Source organism: Sinohyriopsis cumingii, chromosome 3 (genome assembly GCF_028554795.1).
Source record: "Sinohyriopsis cumingii isolate HCF-2022 chromosome 3, ASM2855479v2, whole genome shotgun sequence".
Lineage (NCBI taxonomy): Eukaryota > Metazoa > Mollusca > Bivalvia > Unionida > Unionidae > Sinohyriopsis > Sinohyriopsis cumingii.
Genome location: NC_142963.1, coordinates 153212702 through 153234681, shown reverse-complemented (window position 1 = coordinate 153234681; position 21980 = coordinate 153212702). Strand labels below are relative to the sequence as shown.

General features: G+C 35.7%; 1 protein-coding gene across 1 annotated transcript in view; it reads right to left on the bottom strand.

Annotated features, from left to right (window-relative positions):
- The window catches only part of LOC149804169 (DNA/RNA-binding protein KIN17-like), a 56295-nt gene that overhangs the window by 10173 nt on the left and 24142 nt on the right, over positions 1-21980 (bottom strand). Inside the window, exons 4-10 of the mRNA XM_089954147.1 lie at positions 20096-20262; positions 16225-16458; positions 8188-8230; positions 7058-7223; positions 5411-5533; positions 3685-3784; positions 1499-1599 (exon numbers count right to left, since the gene is read on the bottom strand). Coding sequence (XP_089810273.1) covers positions 1499-1599; positions 3685-3784; positions 5411-5533; positions 7058-7223; positions 8188-8230; positions 16225-16458; positions 20096-20262 — 934 coding nt within the window. The remainder of the gene's footprint in view (positions 1-1498; positions 1600-3684; positions 3785-5410; positions 5534-7057; positions 7224-8187; positions 8231-16224; positions 16459-20095; positions 20263-21980) is intronic.

Sequence of the window (21980 nt, the reverse complement as noted above, 5' to 3'; positions counted from 1 at the left end):
TTTATACAATTCAATTGGATTGTCTGAAGGACATCTTAGCATATGGCAGTTAAAAAAAAAAAAGGCACATTTGGGTATAATGGAGGCCAACTAGCATGCAAAAGAGGGAGGTAAATGAAAAGAAATTTCATGGACATTTTGCAACCAAGTTAAAAATAACAAAATTTCACCAGCAGATCCTGCAGTATACATGGGCACGGACAACTTGATTGGAACATATGCTAATTTGGGAGGAACATTATCTTTGTTTCAGAGATGTTTTTTCTTAAGCTGGTGTAGCCTGTAAACTATCTCAGACCTGTTTAAGTGTGTAGCCTGTAAACTCTCTCAGACCTGTTTAAGTGTGTGTAGCTTGGAAACTATCTCAGACCTGTTTAAGTGGGTGAATTCTGTACGCAGTCTCAGACCTGTTTAAGTGGGTGTAGCCTGTACAAGATCTCAGACCTGTTTAAGTGGGTGTAGCCTGTACAAGATCTCAGACCTGTTTAAGTGGGTGTAGCCTGTACAAGATCTCAGACCTGTTTAAGTGGGTGTAGCCTGCACACAGTCTCAGACCTGTTTAAGTAGGTGAATTCTGTACACAATCTCAGACCTGTTTAAGTGGGTGAATTCTGTACACAATCTCAGACCTGTTTAAGTGGGTGTAGCCTGTACAAGATCTCAGACCTGTTTAAGTGGGTGTAGCCTGTACAAGATCTCAGACCTGTTTAAGTGGGTGAATTCTGTACACAATCTCAGACCTGTTTAAGTGGGTGAATTCTGTACACAATCTCAGACTTGTTTAAGCGGGTGTAGCCTGTACAAGATCTCAGACCTGTTTAAGTGGGTGAATTCTGTACACAATCTCAGACCTGTTTAAGTGGGTGAATTCTGTACACAATCTCAGACCTGTTTGAGTGTGTATAGTCTGTACACAATATCAGAACTGTTTAAGTGTGTGTAGCCTATACACGATCTCAGACCTGTTTAAGTGGGTGAATTCTGTACACAATCTCAGACCTGTTTAATTGGGTGTAGCCTGCACACAATCTCTGACCTGTTTGAGTGTGTATAGTCTGTACACAATATCAGAACTGTTTAAGTGTGTGTAGCCTATACACGATCTCAAAACTGTTTAAATAAACAGGCCACAGAATTGAAAAGCCACAGGTTGTTCAATCATACCTAGCTATGACTGGACCCCCATTTAAATTTACAAAATTCCATTGCAAGTGGAACAGTTTGGTGCATCAGTCAATTTAGCAAAATTTAGTGACAGGTTATTCCAATTTAAAACTTGTGTAGTCAGAAATTTACTGACAGGTTATTCCAATTTAAAACTTGTGCAGTCAGATATTAATACAGACTGTTTTAAATCAATACTAATGTCTGTCAAATGTTTGAGTTTTAACATCCGTCTGTAGAAAAGGGATTAATCAGAATGGATAATCTTGCTAATGGATACAGTACAAGAGCTTTGACATCCATGGTATACAAGGGTCAAGTGAGAACAGCTTACCTTGCTAATGGATACAGTACAAGAGAACGCATCTGTGTCAATATCATCCAGAATTGCTGCTTCCCCTCTATAAGCCCCATTCACAATTAACACTGGTTTACCTGAAATACACATTCTGTCAATTAGGACTCTTTATAAGACATGCAGGAGAGTGAAGCTAGTTTACAACCCTGAGCAACAAATTTATATTAAATCTGCAATGTGAGATGATTTCCTCTGGTAACAAGTATTAGGCTGATTGGAAATACTATCAAGGCTGACTGAACACTATTCAGTCTGACTGGACACTCTATTAAGGCTGATTGAACACTATTCAGTCTAACTTGACACAATATTAATGCTGTTTTGGTAATACTATTCAGTCTGATTGGACACACTATTAAGGCTGACTGGACACACCATATTCAGTCTAACTTGACACACTATTAATGCTGTTTTGGACACACTATTAATGCTGATTGGTAATACTATTCAGTCTGATTGGACACACTATTAACGCTGATTGGTAATACTATTCAGTCTGATTGGACACACTATTAACACTGATTGGTAATACTATTCAGTCTGATTGGACACTTAACGCTGATTGGTAATACTATTCAGTCTGATTGGACACACTATTAATGCTGATTGGTAATACTATTCAGTCTGATTGGACACACTATTAATGCTGATTGGTAATACTATTCAGTCTGATTGGACACACTATTAACGCTGATTGGTAATACTATTCAGTCTGATTGGACACACTATTAACACTGATTGGTAATACTATTCAGTCTGATTGGACACACTATTAACACTGATTGGACACACCATATTCAGTCTGATTGGACTCAATTTTAAGACTGTTAAAACTCTAATAACGCTCATTGGGAATAAAGCATTACATTGTTTGATGCATTTTGACAGCCTATATACTGAAAAGTTAAAAAAAATACAAATCTAAAAGATGCACAAAATTCAAGGTTACTTAATAAGTAGACATATAAGTACAAACTTGGGCATATGCATTTTACAATCTGAAATTTAAAGTTTAAAAATATTTTGTTATTATCACTTTTGTATGCAATTAACACAACTGGTTGCCCATAAGAAAAAAAATATTGGCAAATAACTGGAATTACCCAGTCTAACAACAGTAACTGAGTATAGTGGTAGCCACTAAGTGGAGTTAACCTGTTCTTTCCTTGTTTATACATATAAAGACATTCTTCTGTCTTTCCAAGAGGGATGGATTGGATAGATCTGGAGGTAGCAAAGATGGTTATCCTAATGAAATGTGATCAGGGAATGTATCTGATGGAGAATTTAGATTTTATGGCCATTCAAGGGACAGCAAATGGAGTATACAATTTACAAATCTCTAGGCTCCATCTGTCAAACTCTCAGAATTCTGCTGTAATTTGACATTTTTAGCTGTAACAGCAACTTTTTTAAAATACTCCTCTTAGGTCTAACAGAGGGGGAGGGAATTTTGTATTCCATGAACATTTCAACTTCATTTAATTTATGTGAAATGTTCACAAGAAAATTTCTCATTAACTGCACTACAATTCTTTCAAACTCTGAATTTATGTTTGTTTGTTTCAATGATTTTAACAGTACTTTTTGCACATTATGTGCTAAATGCCTTTCCAAAGACCACATTGTGAAAGCCAACCCAGTTGGATTGTGTGGGTACCAGTTTTTTAATAAATAACTATGCCCTTCCCATAGGCACACTGTGACAGCCAACCCAGTTGGACTGTGGGTACCAGTTTTTTAATAAATAACTATGCCCTTCCCATAGGCACACTGTGACAGCCAACCCAGTTGGACTGTGTGGGTACCAGTTTTTTAATAAATAACTATGCCCTTCCCATAGGCACACTGTGACAGCCAACCCAGTTGGACTGTGTGGGTACCAGTTTTTTAATAAATAACTATGCCCTTCCCATAGGCACACTGTGACAGCCAACCCAGTTGGACTGTGTGGGTACCAGTTTTTTAATAAATAACTATGCCCTTCCCATAGGCACACTGTGACAGCCAACCCAGTTGGACTGTGTGGGTACCAGTTTTTTAATAAATGACTATGCCCTTCCCATAGGCACACTGTGACAGCCAACCCAGTTGGACTGTGTGGTTATCAATATTGTATTTAATTACTATGCCTTTTAAGCAAGGAGATTTAGTCAACTAACCTTGGGCTGGAATTACTGTCTCTAGATGAGTCTGGTCAACCTTCAATTTGTCTCCACTGTCCAAAAGCTTGATTACTCCACCATACAGGTCCACAACATCCTGAAATCAGACAGCATACAGGCTGTGAGTTTGGCTTAAGAAGCACCAAGAGTTATCTCCATTTACCATAAAACCAGTACAAGCAAGAGACTCTCATAATGCAATCAGTTATTCTGCACAGCAAGTTAGACAAAACCAGGTCAGGAAGAAAAGGGAATCAACATTAGAATATTTTCTACAACACTGCAGTAGCTTAAGCAAATTAATGCCAAATTTCAAGTAATTAAAAATATTTTAAAATTTAAATGCCACAGGCATGTCAGCTGATATTTCTAAAAAAGGTTGATATGATCTATCATAATACAATACAGTTTCTAGAAATTCATTTAACTGATGACATTATTTTTCAAAAATGAAAATGAAAATTGGGGATTGGAAGGCACTGATTCTTTTAAGAAAATTACTTGTAAATAGACATTAGGAGGTTATTCAGAATAATTTGAGTGTTTTATTTTTAACAGTGCAATTTAAATTTGATATGTTGACTCCTTGAGAAAGTGTCCTCTGTAATGCAGACTACCGTGGTCTATTCCTGATACTAGTAAAGTCATAATGTAGGATAGTGGCCCATTGCCGACACTAGTAAAGTTGTAATATAAGCTAGTTGCCTATTCCTGATACTAGTGAAGTTGTAATGCAGGCTACAGTGGTCTATTTCTGATACTAGTGAAGTTGTAATGCGGGCTACAGTAGTCTATTTCTGATACTAAGTTTTAGTAATTCTGATTAAGCATCATTTCATCAAGTTTTATGCCATCACAATGAAAAGTATCTGAGTAATTAAAAATTAAATGCAAGAAGATAAATCAAAAGTCAATAAAGTGTGAAACACACCCCAAGTTTCATCAATCCCCCGGTTGTTGTTGTTGTTTGGTTTAACGCCATTTTTCAGCACATGATAGGCTATATAATGATGGTAAGGAAAAGTCTTGGGAAAATCCCAGAAAGAACCACTGACCCACGAGAAACTACTGTTAAGCTTTCTCACATACCCACATTGGCCAAATCGGAGACTCGAACCCACACAGACAGAGGTGAGATGGCAGTGATCCATAACGGAAAGCATTTTAGACCACTCAGCCACTCTGGGCCCCTAAATCCCCCAGTAACAAACCCCACGAAAATATGCTAAACACAAAATTTAGATTTTAATAAAATTTGGCTTAAATGCTAAATCTAACAGGATATCGGAAAATAATGTCTTACTTTCTGGGTGAATGTGATACAAACTGCATTAAAATAGAATATTCTCATGAAATTTAATGACATGCATCAAGCAGAACACCTTGGCCCAAAATTAAATAGCATTTTTACTTAAGAGCATCTCAAAGAGAAAATGATCAAATTTTAATTACACTGTTAAAATAACACTCAAATTGTTCTGAAGTATCTATATATAATTATGTAAATAAAAGGGAGTCAAATGGAGCAAATCTGTTTTGAAAAGTTGGAAGGCACACAACGCTGTTCAGAGCAGACTCAAATGATCAAATGAAATGTGTATTAAACAGAGATTAAATAAAGTAGTTCTAAATATTTAATAACATAAAATCACACAATCAGATTACTTTATGATGTCTATCTAGTTTCTTACTGCAAGCTAACGAGGCGGGAGGGCCGACTCACCTTGACCACAGCCTTTTGCTTATAATATTTGTCTCCAAGTTTCTTGGTTATGATTTTAACCACAATGCCTGGATGAAGCCAGTAGTCTTTCCTGTTTAGCTTTTCTCTTTTGTTCTCTTCAAACTGAAAGACATGTAGTCATTATCACCATGTGACCCTCTAAATTTACCAAACAAACAAACTTATAAAAGTAAATGGAATTCTTGGTGAGTACTTCCTTTGGACTAATACAACAGGACAAATTACAGTATGGAATACAACTACAGTATAGAACACTAAAATGAAAGTTAATCTGGATAATTCAAACTACAGCATGGAACATTATAATGAAAGTTAATCTGCAGTAATAAAACTACAGCATGGAACGTTATGATAAAAAGTTAATATGGACTAACAAAACTACAACATGGAACATTATGATAAAAGTTAATATGGACTAACAAAACTACAACATGGAACATTATGATGAAAGTTAATCTGCCAAAATGATAAGATGAGACCATGCTACATACATGTCTGTATTAAAGACTTGAGCCAAATCAGGTAACTCAAGCATCTGTAAGTGTATTTGTCTTGAAAATTGCATCTCAATTTAACTCCATGTTGAAAATTTACATCAGCTATTGAGTCCCATGATATATTACATGTCTAATTCAGAATGGTTCCAATCTTTGTGTTCTATATGCAGAATATGTCTAATTCAGAATGGTTAAAAAATCTTTGTGTTCTATATGCAGAATATGTCTAATTCAGAATGGTTCCAATCTTTGTGTTCTATATGCAGAATATGTCTAATTCAGAATGGTTAAAAAATCTTTGAGTTCTATATGCAGAATATGTCTAATTCAGAATGGTTCCAATCTTCATGTTCTATATGCAGAATATGTCTAAGTCAGAATGATTCCAATCTTTGTGTTCTATATGCAGAATATGTCTAAGTCAGAATGATTCCAATCTTTGTGTTCTATATGCAGAATATAACTAAACATTTCAGCTTGTCAAGGACTAGAGTTCATACAGATGTTTTTTGGAAAATGCTGATTATGTAACGTTTTTTTTAAAATATAAATCAATTGGCTTGATTTATGGACTTTACCCCAAAACAATGCCATCAGAGGGCTAATAAAATGACATACTGTCAAATTTAATACTAAACAGATGAAACTGTCATGCTTTCTACTATTAATTTAAAGCTGTCAAGCAATTTTCTAAAATAAAGGAAGAAAGGTTTTCAGTTTATTGCAACTATCACATGATTATTGATTGATGGTTTCATTTAATGATCTTGACTGGCCCTCATGAAAGAAGAAAGGGTTTTCAACTCCAGTCAATACATCGTGTTTCCCTAAATCAGACATTGTCAGGATAAAAAAAGTGGCCATTTTATGAAGAGGACTGGTATACTGTAATTAGAATAGTGTTTGAATGGCTTTATTAAGACCACAGTAATTTTTGGTCATCTTACACTAGAGGTTGATCTACAGAATGGCTTTATTAAGACCAAAATATTTGGTCATTTAACAAAAGAAGTTCATCTACAGAATGACTGTATTGAGACCAAAATATCTGGTCATATTTCTAAGAAACTGATCTAAAGAATGGTTGGTATAGGTAAGTGTTACTTTATTTTAGTGTGTACAGCAGTACCTCCATTATTTCATCCAGTGCTGATTTCCTCTTTTGGCCAGTTTTCGGTTCCTGGTGGGAACTGACCGATGATGCAGAGGAACTACTTCTACTGGTGGCTTTACTGCTACTACTACTACTACTACTAATAGCTGCAGCCTTGAGAGGGTTCTCTGATACAACTGGCCTGAAATAGATGATGAGAATGATAATTTAGAAGATGGTGACAAGGGCAGAAAAGAAAGCATACATTACACTATTATCATACTGTTTTGTTTCTATGGTAACTAAACTAAGTGTTATGGTAACTAACACTAACTAAATTTACAAATATTAAAATTACCTTCAGGGCTGTCAACTAATACATATATGGGACCCTGGGAAGGCGTTAAAAAATCTGATGGGGTAATCTGATCACTGAGTTCGTCTCAGTATCACATATAAATATAAACTGCATCTATGAGTAACTAATAAAAATACAAAGTGCCTTCCTTCGGCCCCATATGTTTTACAGTAACAGCCTTGACAGTTCTTGCTCCATCATTGTACAGTGGAAGGAAAGAAGTTATTGATTAAAAAATAAAATTAAACTTTTGATGCATATCAAATTATAAATATCATCTGGACTGAGAATTTTAATTTTATAGTAGCAAATGACTTACAAAGTATTTGATAACAATACAAAGTATTTGATAACAATGTGGTATAAATAGTCACATATATCCATAATATCTGTGAACTACTGCAAACTGGATAGGCCAGAAAAAGAAAAAAACTGAGTAAGGCAATGACATTGGTTTCTCCTCTTGTACAATACTAAGAAATACTCAACAGAGGTAATAACTGTTTTCTTCTTGCACAATACTGAGAAATACTCTGGGTTGTTCCAGTACAACACACATGGGGTCCAGGGGAGGCACTTTTAATGTGAATAGTCAACCATAGATGTAATTTAGAATTATGTACTGTTTTCTTATGGACTCTCTGGGCAATCTGAGTATCCTGGTATATATTTTGAAAAAAGTGCCTTTCCTGGGTACAATGTATGTTTAAATGGAATAGCCCCCAACAAATGAAGGCAATAACTAATTGTTTTTCCTCTTGTACAATACAAAGAAATACTCAACAAAGGCAACAACAAATGTACCTACTTTGCAGTTTCCTCTTTTTTACTTGCCGCCAAATTAAATGCCACTGGAAAGAAAAAAAAAACAGCATTAAATTATATATTCACCAAGACTTACAAGTTTTCAAAACTCAATTTTTTTTATTAGCAATTTGTAACATGGTATATATACATTAGAAATAGATAATCTTACAACATCAAATGGCATATGCACCATAGAAATAGCCTTACAGCATCAAATGGCATATGCACTATAGAAATAGCCTTACATCAAATGGCATATGTACCACTGAAATAGCCTTACAACATCAAATGGCATATGCACCACTGAAATAGCCTTACAAGATCAAATGGCATATGCACTATAGAAATAGCCTTACAACATCAAATGGCATATGCACCATAGAAATAGCCTTACATCAAATGGCATATGCACCACTGAAATAGCCTTACATCAAATGGCATATGCACCACTGAAATAGCCTTACAAGATCAAATGGCATATGCACCACAGAAATAGCCTTACAACATCAAATGACATATGCACCGTAGAAATACTCTTCCTACATCAAATAGTATATACACTAAAGAAATAGAGCCTTACAATATCAAAAAATGCATACACTAAGGAAATATAGCCTTACAACATCAAACTGTATACAAACTAAAGAAATAGACTTACAACATCAAACAGTATATATACTAAAGAAATAGACTTACAACATCAAATAGCATATACACTATAGAAATAGAGCCTGACAACATCAAATGGCACATACACTACAGAAATAGAGCCTTACAACCTTAAATGGTATATACACTATAGAAATAGGGTCATACAACATCAAATGGTACATACACTTTAGAAACAAAACCTTACAAAATCAAATAGCATATACACTATAGAAATAGAGCCTGACAACATCAAATGGCACATACACTACAGAAATAGAGCCTTACAACCTTAAATGGTATATACACTACAGAAATAGGGTCTTACAACATCAAATGGTACATACACTTTAGAAACAGAACCTTACAACATCAAATAGTATATACACTACAGAAAGAGCCTTACAACATCAAATGGTATATACACTATAGAAACAGAGCCTTACAACATCAAATAGTATATACACTATAGAAATAGAACCTTACAACCTTAAATGGTATATACACTATAGAAATAGGGCCTTACAACATCAAATGGTACATACACTTTAGAAACAGAACCTTACAACATCAAATAGTATATACACTACAGAAATAGAGCCTTACAACATCAAATGGTACATACACTGTAGAAACAGAACCTTACAACATCAAATAGTATATACACTACAGAAATAGAGCCTTACAACATCAAATGGTATATACACTACAGAAATAGAGCCTTATAACATCAAATGGTACATACACTGTAGAAACAGAACCTTACAACATCAAATGGTACATATACTTTAGAAACAGAACCTTACAAACATCAAATAGTACATACACTATAGAAATAGAGCCTTACAACATCAAACGGTACATACACTATAGAAATAGACTCTTACAACATCAGATGTGACATTAAGATAGCTCCCGATTATGAAACAGAAAATATTTACTGCTTTTTAAAAAATTTAGTGGAACAAATCTGTTTAAAAAGACGGAGTTTCTACTTAAATTTAGTATTGGAGGGTAATTTTTGTAGCTAGGCTTAGTCCTAAGTATCTTCTCTCGCTCATTATCCCAGCAGAAAAACTGATATTATAACTGTATCTTTTATGTTTGTGTATTTAGGTATATGACACATTATTTGTCTTGTATATCTTCTTCATATTTTTATGGCTTTCACTAGACAGCTCTCCAACCCATACAACTACCTCTAAATGCGACAACTGAAAAATATATAAAACAAATAAAATTTTGTCAACTGCGAGTATGAATATATAAACTTAAAAATCAAATTATTTCACCCATGAAAAACATAATGGACTGTGTTGAGGTTTTTCATCCATCAAAAACATAATGGACTGTTTTGAGGTTTTACATCCATGAAAAACATAATGGACTGTTTGGATGTTTTCATCCATGAAAAACATAATGGACTGTTTTGAGGTTTTTCATCCATCAAAAACATAATGGACTGTTTGGATGTTTTCATCCATGAAAAACATAATGGACTGTTTTGGATGTTTTCATCCATGAAAAACATAATGGACTGTTTTGAGGTTTTTCATCCATGAAAAACATAATGGACTGTTTTGGATGTTTTCATCCATGAAAAACATAATGGACTGTTTTGGATGTTTTCATCCATGAAAAACATAATGGACTGTTTTGAGGTTTTTCATCCATCAAAAACATAATGGACTGTTTGGATGTTTTCATCCATGAAAAACATAATGGACTGTTTTGAGGTTTTTCATCCATCAAAAACATAATGGACTGTTTGGATGTTTTCATCCATGAAAAACATAATGGACTGTTTTGGATGTTTTCATCCATGAAAAACATAATGGACTGTTTGGATGTTTTCATCCATGAAAAACATAATGGACTGTTTGGATGTTTTCATCCATGATAAATCATAATGGACTGTTTGGATGTTTTCATCCATGATAAATCATAATGGACTGTTTGGATGTTTTCATCCATGAAAAACATAATGGACTGTTTTGGATGTTTTCATCCATGAAAAACATAATGGACTGTTTGGATGTTTTCATCCATAAAAAACATAATGGACTGTTTTGGATGTTTTCATCTATGAAAAACATAATGGACTGTTTGGATGTTTTCATCCATGAAAAACATAATGAACTATTTGGATGTTTTCATCCATGAAAAACATAATGGACTGTTTTGGATGCTTTCATCCATGAAAAATATAATGGACTGTTTGGATGTTTTCATCCATGAAAAACATAATGGACTGTTTTGGATGTTTTCATCCATGAAAAACATAATGGACTGTTTTGGATGTTTTCATCCATGATAAATCATAATTGACTGTTTGGATGTTTTCATCCATGAAAAACATAATGGACTGTTTGGATGTTTTCATCCATGAAAAACATAATGGACTGTTTTGGATGTTTTCATCCATGAAAAACATAATGGACTGTTTGGATGTTTTCATCCATGAAAAACATAACGGACTGTTTTGGATGTTTTCATCCATGATAAATCATAATGGACTGTTTGGATGTTTTCATCCATGAAAAACATAATGGACTGTTTTGGATGTTTTTATCCATGAAAAACATAATGGACTGTTTGGATGTTTTCATCCATGAAAATCATAATGGACTGTTTGGATGTTTTCATCCATGAAAATCATAATGGACTGTTGCGGATGTAAACGAAATACATTTACAAGCAAATAAAAAATCCTTAACTCAGCCTCGATCTTGCCTGTAGGTGTGATGAGGCTGTATCCTACTTCGAGCTCTGTAGGATCAAGGTCATTTAAGATACGCCAAAGTGGGTGGTATTACAGAAAAGCAGACAGATGTAATTCTACAATAATACCAAAATAATCTGGATTTTCTACTTGCATAACAAAATGTTGAGGGAAAAACATATTTTTTGAGACTCGATTTTTTTACACCAAAACTTCCTTCATTGTTGGAATCTGATTTTTTTTTGTCCGGATTTTTGATTTTTTGGCCTTTGATCTAAGGCAGACTGGTCTGAACTGCACACAGACAGCTGAATCTTTGCAAAAAATAGAAGTTTGGGATTGGGAGTAAGAAGAGGGCAGGAGACAAAATGATGGGACCAATAAGCAAAAAAGAAAATAAAACTCCAACTGTTACCCTTTTGCACAAGTGCGAGCCAAATATCCAATGAAAAACAACGTTTCTAGCATAACTAGGCATCAGTCTAAGCAAATACCTCTTGGAAGCAGATGTATTCAGATTTAACCTCCAAAATGTGTTTCCAAACCCCATTTCAAGCAAAAATGACAAAATTCTCTGTGTCCGAATGATTTAAATGCAACAGGTGTTTCCTACAAACTTGCTGATACATTACAAAAAAACTCTCGGCATTGAATCTTTTTAACATCCCATTACTAGAGATCTTCTGTCTCCTCAGGTAAACATGCAAAAAATTCAATAACAATATCTCCATGGATAAAGAAGATGAAGCCACTTTCTAATATTTTCAGCAATTTACCAGAAAAGAATGAATTTTACCATGAGACCATGACTTTTGATTTATTTTCCAGGATTTTTTTTTTGAAACACCATGAAGGCATAATGCAAGGTCACTTCCCTGTGAATTGAACTGGTCTGAACTGCACACAGACAGCTGAATCTTTGCAAAAAATAGAAGTTTGGGACATCTGACCTTGAAACTGCTAGAGATACTGAAAACTTCCATGAATGTTCAATGACAGGTCTTACATCAAAGAAGAGGGAATCAAGCTCCATGAATGTTCAATGACAGGTCTTACATCAAAGAAGAGGGAATCAGGCTCCATGAATGTTTAATGACAGGTCTTACATCAAAGAAGAAGGAATCAGGCCCCATCCATGAATGTTCAATAACAGGTCTTACATCAAAGAACAGGGAATCAGGCTCCATGAATGTTCAATGACAGGTCTTACATCAAAGAAGAGGGAATCAGGCTCCATGAATGTTTAATGACAGGTCTTACATCAAAGAAGAGGGAATCAGGCTCCATGAATGTTCAATGACAGGTCTTACATCAAAGAAGAGGAAATCAGGCTCCATCCATGAATGTTCAATAACAGGTCTTACATCAAAGAAGAGGGAATCAGGCTCCATGAATGTTCAATGACAGGTCTTACCTCAAAGAAGAGGGAATCAGGTTGCATGAATGTTCAATGACAGGTCTTACATCAAAGAAGAGGGAATCAGGATCCATGAATGTTTAATGAGAGGTCTTACATCAAAGAAGAGAGAATCAGGCTCCATGAATGTTCAATGACAGGTCTTACATCAAAGAAGAGGGAATCAGGCTCCATCCATGAATGTTCAATAACAGGTCTTACATCAAAGAAGAGGGAATCAGGCTCCATCCATGAATGTTCAATGACAGGTCTTACCTCAAAGAAGAGGGAATCAGGTTCCATCAATGTTCAATGACAGGTCTTACCTCAAAGAAGAGGGAATCAGGCTCCATGAATGTTCAATAACAGGTCTTACCTCAAAGAAGAGGGAATCAGGCTCCATGAATGTTCAATAACAGGTCTTACATCAAAGAAGAGGGAATCAGGCTCCATGAATGTTCAATGACAGGTCTTACATCAAAGAAGAGGGAATCAGGCTCCATGAATGTTCAGTGACAGGTCTTACATCAAAGAAGAGGGAATCAGGATCCATGAATGTTCAGTGACAGGTCTTACATCAAAGAAGAGGGAATCAGGCTCCATGAATGTTCAGTGACAGGTCTTACATCAAAGAAGAGGGAATCAGGATCCATGAATGTTCAGTGACAGGTCTTACATCAAAGAAGAGGGAATCAGGATCCATCCATGAATGTTCAATAACAGGTCTTACATCAAAGAAGAGGGAATCAGGCTCCATGAATGTTCAGTGACAGGTCTTACATCAAAGAAGAGGGAATCAGGATCCATCCATGAATGTTCAATGACAGGTCTTACCTCAAAGAAGAGGGAATCAGGTTCCATGAATGTTCAATGACAGGTCTTATATCAAAGAAGAGGGAATCAGGATCCATGAATGTTTAATGAGAGGTCTTACATCAAAGAAGAGAGAATCAGGCTCCATGAATGTTCAATGACAGGTCTTACATCAAAGAAGAGGGAATCAGGCTCCATCCATGAATGTTCAATAACAGGTCTTACATCAAAGAAGAGAGAATCAGGCTCCATCCATGAATGTTCAATGACAGGTCTTACCTCAAAGAAGAGGGAATCAGGTTCCATCAATGTTCAATGACAGGTCTTACCTCAAAGAAGAGGGAATCAGGCTCCATGAATGTTCAATAACAGGTCTTACCTCAAAGAAGAGGGAATCAGGCTCCATGAATGTTCAATGACAGGTCTTACATCAAAGAAGAGGGAATCAGGCTCCATGAATGTTCAATGACAGGTCTTACATCAAAGAAGAGGGAATCAGGCTCCATGAATGTTCAATAACAGGTCTTACCTCAAAGAAGAGGGAATCAGGCTCCATGAATGTTCAATGACAGGTCTTACCTCAAAGAAGAGGGAATCAGGCTCCATGAATGTTCAATGACAGGTCTTACCTCAAAGAAGAGGGAATCAGGCTCCATGAATGTTCAATGACAGGTCTTACATCAAACAAGAGGGAATCAGGCTCCATGAATGTTCAATGACAGGTCTTACCTCAAAGAAGAGGGAATCAGGCTCCATGAATGTTCAATAACAGGTCTTACCTCAAAGAAGAGGGAATCAGGCTCCATGAATGTTCAGTGACAGGTCTTACATCAAAGAAGAGGGAATCAGGCTCTACTGACCAAAAAGAATTTTCAGTAATTTAAGATATGACCATCTTTTCTTTTTAACTGCTGGGTGTTAAAACCATTTCTGATATTCTCCAGTGACAAGATTTTCAAAATCGCCAATGTGGCAGTCATGCTAGATGTAAAGATTGGAACCGTTTTAAGACAAACTTGGCACCATACTAAGACTTTTGGTGAAAACACCATGTTGATATGACCATCCATTCAGAAGAATTAATGACAAGATTTTCAATATGTTCATTTTTGCAGCCATATCTAAGGCCAGACTGGAACCATTTTCATTCAAGACCAACTTGATCTCATAATTAGTCTTCTGATGACTTCAATTAGAATGAGTAGCAATAACAATATTTTCAAGATGACTGCCAAGATGACTGCCAGAGTGCCCATAGCAATAACAATATTTTCAAGATGACTGCCATAGTGCCCATAGCAATAACAATATTTTCAAGATGACTGCCATAGTGCCCATCCTGAAGTCAGACTGGTACCATTTTATTTTCCACTTTGAAGAGGAAGCATTAAGATTTTCAAAATGGCCACTGTAGCAGCCATATTAGATATCTGTTCACATGATCTAAGACCAACTAGACATGGTAATAAGTCTTTTGGTGAAAACCCCATGCTGATATGACTTTCTATTTGGGAGGAGTAGCAACAACAACAACATTAGTGGCTATAATGGCTGTCAGATTGGCACCATACAGGAATAACCAGATATAATAAAGTCTCAATTCCTCTGCTGATGTGACTATCCAATGAGGTGTAGCAGTGATAACAAGAATGGCTGCTGTGGAATCATTTGGACTTTGCTACATTCAGAACAATATAAAATACAATATATATATATATCAGTTGTTGTTGTTGTTGTTGTAGGGTTTAACGCCATTTTTCAGCACAAGATAGGCCATACATGGCGGCCAGTATAATTGGTGGAGGAAGAACCCTGGAAAACCCCGGGCAGAACCACTGACCCACGATAAGCTACTGGCAGGCTTTCTCACGTACCAACGTTATCCGAGGCTGAGACTCGAACTCACGCAGACAGAGGTGAGATGGCAGTGATTCGTAACGGTGAGCGCTTTAGACCACTCGGCCACTCGGGGCCCCATATATATATATATCAGTTAGAGAATTTGTAAAATTCAACCACTAATGAGATTTGGACCTATTGCCTTATCTGCACGTACAAACATCCTCACTATATAAGTGCACAGAATAAATGAACAAATAAAACTAGAAATAAAAAGTTACAACAAAGCTAATGCACTTCACAGCAAGGGCTTTCATAACTTCTTTGGTTCATTTTAGGATGGGATTGAGGATTGTAACACAAAAAAAAAAAATATGAAAGTAGAAAGAGGGCCTGAACTTGAATGTACAAGTACATTCAAATGCTGTGTGAAAAATAGAAATAAATGGCCTTATGCTGAGATTTTTAAATGATAAATTAATGTCATACAATTACTATGTCAATGAAGCCCAAAGATTATTCTAAGAAGTTATGAAAATACATACTGTAATGTAGTTATGCTATATATATTTCTCCTTCAATTAAACAATTCATCATTGGTCTAAAAAGGAAGTATTTACCTTTCTCCTCTTCATTTTCCCTCTTTAGTTCAGTAAACTCAGTTTCAGTCACATTTTTCTCTAGTTTGGCCACTCTCTCAATTTGTTCCTGGATGTATCGAGCTGCCCTCTCTGCATCGTCCACATCCATTTTTTCCTTGGCTTTGAGGGCCTCCTGTTTTCTGATGGTCTCAGGGTCACGGTCAATGTACTGAACAAACCAGCCCTTCTCTGTGTGGTCTACGTTACACTTCCCTTGTGAATAAAATTAAGCCAGCTAAAGACAGATTACTTGTAACTTTCATCTCAAGTTCTTCTTTATATAACATAGTATTGCTGATATATTATGGTCAGAATCCAGGTGGTCAATCAAAACAAGGGCTGACTTTGCCAAATAATCAACCAATTGAGTGAAGGCATCTGCCATTCATGCATGACATGGTGTTAGGTACAACATAACCAAGATTGTATTATATCCAGGTTAACTATATGACAGTATCTCAAAAATATAAATCATTATTTGAAAATACATTCACCTGAGTGCAAATGATGATCTTTTCGCTAATATGGGATACAGAAATTATTACTGAAGCAAGTTATTGCTGTGGATACTATTTACCCACAAGCATCAGTCCATTTGTATTAATTATAACAACAGATTTCAATTAAACTGAAACCCCGGTGGTGAATAAACACATCTGGCAGAAAGCAATAAACTCATTGTCTGAATTTACTGACAGGATATAAAAACAACAGTTATTTTTATTACAAAGCAAGCCGACCTTGGAAACCAACTTTGGATACTTTGAGGCCGATTTTTTTATAAATAGGATATCAATACAAAGGTTACTTTATTACAAAGCAAGATGACCTTGGAAGCTGAATTTGGATTCTTTAAAGTGTGAGGATTTTTGTTTGTTTAATATACAAAGTCAGCCGACATAGGAAAGCTAACTTTGGTTCCTTTTCACCAGTATTCACGGGAATTTTGAAAATAAAATTGAAACAATAGAAAAATTTTTAAAGTGACACAATATAATGCTTCATGCATGGACATCAATGACCCAGTGTCACCCAGAAGATTTGCAGAAAATAAAATTAGGTGATTCATTCGTGAAGGCCAGAAGAGAAGATGATTTCTTTGACAATATGATCATTAACATGGATGAAATTCCAGTGTACTTTGATCTCATTCCTGAACAGCATGCCGATAAGATTGGGGTTAAAAGTGTGAGAATTAGCACCATTGGTGGAGATATTTAAAAATATCTGACCTTAGTCCTTGCAGTTTCCACTTCAGGAGATGTGTTGCCTCCAACAATAAATTTTCACAGCATGAGAAAGCCAAAAAATCTTGATGCACAGAAAGAATGGATCATACATGTCCAGGAAAAAGGTTGGGTTGGTGACATGATGCTTTAATGGATGAAATAGTTGGAGTCCATTTCCTGATACGTAACTTTCGAATGATTTAAAAGGTGTCCCACAACATACAATAAAACAAAAAATGATGTGTCACAGAACATACAGTGCACAAATAAAGTTATTTTAAAAATTAATTTTAGGTGTCCCAACATATACAACAAATATGGTATTTAGATCATAACGGTTGTATACCTTGACTGAGCCATAGTTTCATACAAACTTGAATAAGACCAAACAATACACAAATTTAATACAGAATATCGGGCGGCAGCATCACAATATGACCTCATACTGTTTTAAAAGTGATTAAAGAAAATGTAGGACAGTGGTATCACTATCTATCTGCCCTCATACTGTTGTAGTTGTTGTTGTTGTTGTAGGGTTTAATGCCATTTTTCAGCACACGATAGGCTATACATGGCGACCAGTATTAATGGTGGAGGAAGACCCCGGGAAAACCCCCGGTAAGAACCACCGACCCACGAGAAGCTACTGGCAAGCTTTCTCACATACCCACATTGGCTGAATCTGAGACTCGAGCCCAATGAGATGGCAGTGATTCGTAACAGAGAGCGCTTTAGATCACTCGGCCACTCAGGGCCCCCATATTGTTGTAAAAGTGATTAATAAAAATGTAGGACGGTGGTATCACAATGTTCCCTCATACTGTTGTAAAAGTGATTAAAGACAATTTAGGATGATGACATTACAATGTGCCCTCATACTGTTTTAATATGATTTCATAGCTGACATGGCCATAACACTTATACTATAAATGTTTACTTGGTCCTTAATTTATGTAACAAGAGGCCCAAGTCACCTGATATCATTAACCTGGCTTGCATAACTTAACAATTGACCATTGACAAAGTAGGCAAATGTAGTTTTATAAGAATTCAACCTATATAAACTATCCACCAAACAATATATGTCTATTACCTATTTTAATATACTGTAATAAAAATTCTTTCCCAAGATAAAAGCATAATTAATGTGCATTCCCTTGTCCATAACTGAAGTTGTCCAAAATCTTTAATAAAAGCTTATGGGTTAAGCACTTACACAGCCCCATGTCTTTTACGTGAATTGAAATTATAATTCAATCAGTTTTTTTCAGGCCAAAATTTCTTTACTCTTGGTAAATATATATGGTTGTGTTTCAGAAAGAAATGCACACTGGGATACTTTTTAATTAAAGGTTAGAAATATAAAATAAAAATAATAATAATTTGTGAGTAATGTTAATGAATATACGAAATGCTACAAAATAATGACCAATTTCCCATTTGTACAATTTTCTCATTTCACAGAATTACTGAGACCGTTGATGAATAAAACTATGGCAAATTTTGATGCAATGTGCCATCTTCTTGTATCCTATTCACAACGTTTTGCCTCAAATGAACACAAGACAGGATTATCTCCATACAGATTGATTTTAATTTACATTCAGGACTCAAAATATTGAATTAATGTGACCAATGTGTAAGATTCTGTTGATCACATTTTTGTGACCCCTGTGTGATCACATTTTTGTGACCCCTGTGCAAGATTCTATTGATCACATTACTGTGACCCCTGTGTATAATTCTACTGAATGTACATTAATGTGACTAGTGTGAACAAATCTATTGATTTTGCAATATTGTGACTCTTGTGTACAATTCAACTAATTGTACATTAATGTAACTCCTGAGTAAAAATCTATTAATTTTTAATTATTGTGACCCCTGTGTACAATTCAAATGATTTTGCATTAATGTGATCCTGGTGTAAAATTCTATTGATCACATAAACTGTAATATGGTTCTATTGATCACATAAACTGTGATCCTGTATAAGAATCGACTGATTTTGCATTATAAAGTCCTATTAAATGATGGGTTTGTGCTGCCATAAAGTCTTATTAAATGATTATTTGTGCTGCCATAAAGTCCTATTAAATGTGTTTTTGCTGCCATAAAGTCCTACAAAATGATACAGTTTGTGCTGCCATAAAGTCCTATTAAATGATGCACTTTGTGCTGCCATAAAGTCCTAATAAATGATGCATTTGTCCTGCCATAAAGTCCTATTAAATGATGCACTTTGTGCTGCCATAAAGTCATATTAAATGTGTTTGTGCTGCCATAAAGTCCTATTAAATGATGTGTTTGTGCTGCCATAAAGTCATATTAAATGATGCAGTTTGTGTTGCCATAAAGTCCTATTAAATGAAGTGTTTGTGCTGCCATAAAGTCCTATGAAATGATGTGTTTGTGCTGCCATAAAGTCCTATCAAATTATGTGTTTATGTTGCCACAAAGTCCTATTAAATGATGCAGTTTGTGCTAGCATAAAGTCCTATTAAATGATTCACTTTGTGCTGCCACAAGTCCTATTAAATGATGCAGTTTGTGCTCTCACAAAGTCCTGTAAAACTGTATCTACTTTACAGCTTCTTCTTAAACAAGATATAGCGAGTTACCTTCCTTGCCAATCCACTTGACAAAATCTGTCAGTGTCTCCCACTGGGTGGCATTCATGTGAATGTGATTCCTGTCACTGATGTACTCCTGGTATACGATGTTAGAATGGACACGCTTGGTGCCAAATCGTCTCCTCAAAAGTTCCATGTAACCTTCCAGAAAGTCACTGAAAAAGTTACATATATACTGATAATACAAAAATATTTTTTGCCACATCTGGTTTATATTGTTATATAAAGGACTCCTGCTAAAGAAATACAGAAGAATGTCAATTCATTCATGTCCTTAAAGCCCCCCCCCCCATCACATAAACATCAGGAACATAAAACTTTGCTAACTGAGGCAATTCCAGAAATATGAATTATATTTTAGTTTTCTATGTATCTATACATCATGAAACAAAGGGATAAAACTCTTACCCATTATCTCCCCATGACCACCTTATCTGACTGGCACCATTTTTATTTGGTACCAACTGAACATAATCATAAGTTTTCTGGCAAAAAACTGAATACTGAATATACATCCCATTTAGAAGGATTCTCCATGAAAAATGTCGGATTTTCAATGACATAATTCTTTCATGTTTATCATGGAAAGTTGAATCTTTAGACAGAAATAATAATAATAATACCGATCAATATGATAGGAAAAATAATCAGGATTTCTGTCAAGATGGCCTTATTATACCTATACACCCAATGTAACACTACATAAGTAAGTAATGGGAAGATTTAAATTTTTTGTCATTTTCCATGACACTTTTATGACTGGGGGAACCCGGTCATTAATATGCATGGATCTTGCTCATTATCACACTCTTCCAAGATCCTGTTTGATCAAACTCTGATCAGATAAATATGGCTTCTACAGTGGTTACAAGCTCAGCAATTCTGATGTAAGAGCATCTCAGTAGAGGGACTCGCTCATTATCCAACCCATCCAAGATCATCTCAGTAGAGGGACTTGCTCATTATCCAACCCATCCAACATCATCTCAGTAGAGGGACTTGCTCATTATCTAACCCATCCAACATCATCTCAGTAGAGGGACTTGCTCATTATCCAACCCATCCAAGATCATCTCAGTAAAGGGACTTGCTCATTATCCAACCCATCCAAGATCATCCCAGTAGAGGGACTTGCTCATTATCTAACCCATCCAAGATCATTTCAGTAGAGGGACTTGCTCATTATCTAACCCATCCAAGATCATCTCAGTAGAGGGACTTGCTCATTATCCAACCCATCCAACATCATCTCAGTAGAGGGACTTGCTCATTATCTAACCCATCCAAGATCATCTCAGTAGAGGGACTTGCTCATTATCTAACCCATCCAAGATCATCTCAGTAGAGGGACTTGCTCATTATCTAACCCATCCAAGATCATCTCAGTAGAGGGACTCACTTATTATCTAACCCATCCAAGATCATCTCAGTAAATGGACTTGCTCATTATCCAACCCATCCAAGATCATTTCAGTAGAGGGACTTGCTCATTATCTAACCCATCCAACATCATCTCAGTAGAGGGACTTGCTCATTATCTAACCCATCCAAGATCATCTCAGTAGAGGGACTTGCTCATTATCCAACCCATCCAAGATCATCTCAGTAGAGGGACTTGCTCATTATCTAACCATACATGCCAACCCCTGATGAGGAAAAAGTGTAATCCAAGTGGACAAAAAGAGGAATCCAAGCAGAAAAAGATGAATCCACAAATAACATGCTAAAACTTCAATAAACAATGATTTATTTGCCCCTCTCATCTTTTAACATCCTTTACTGCTTCAAGTTTTCATATGTAGCACTTTTAGCTTTCAAAAGCAACCGATTTTCATGTTACATTTTAAAACACTTTGTACCAGCTGAGACCATG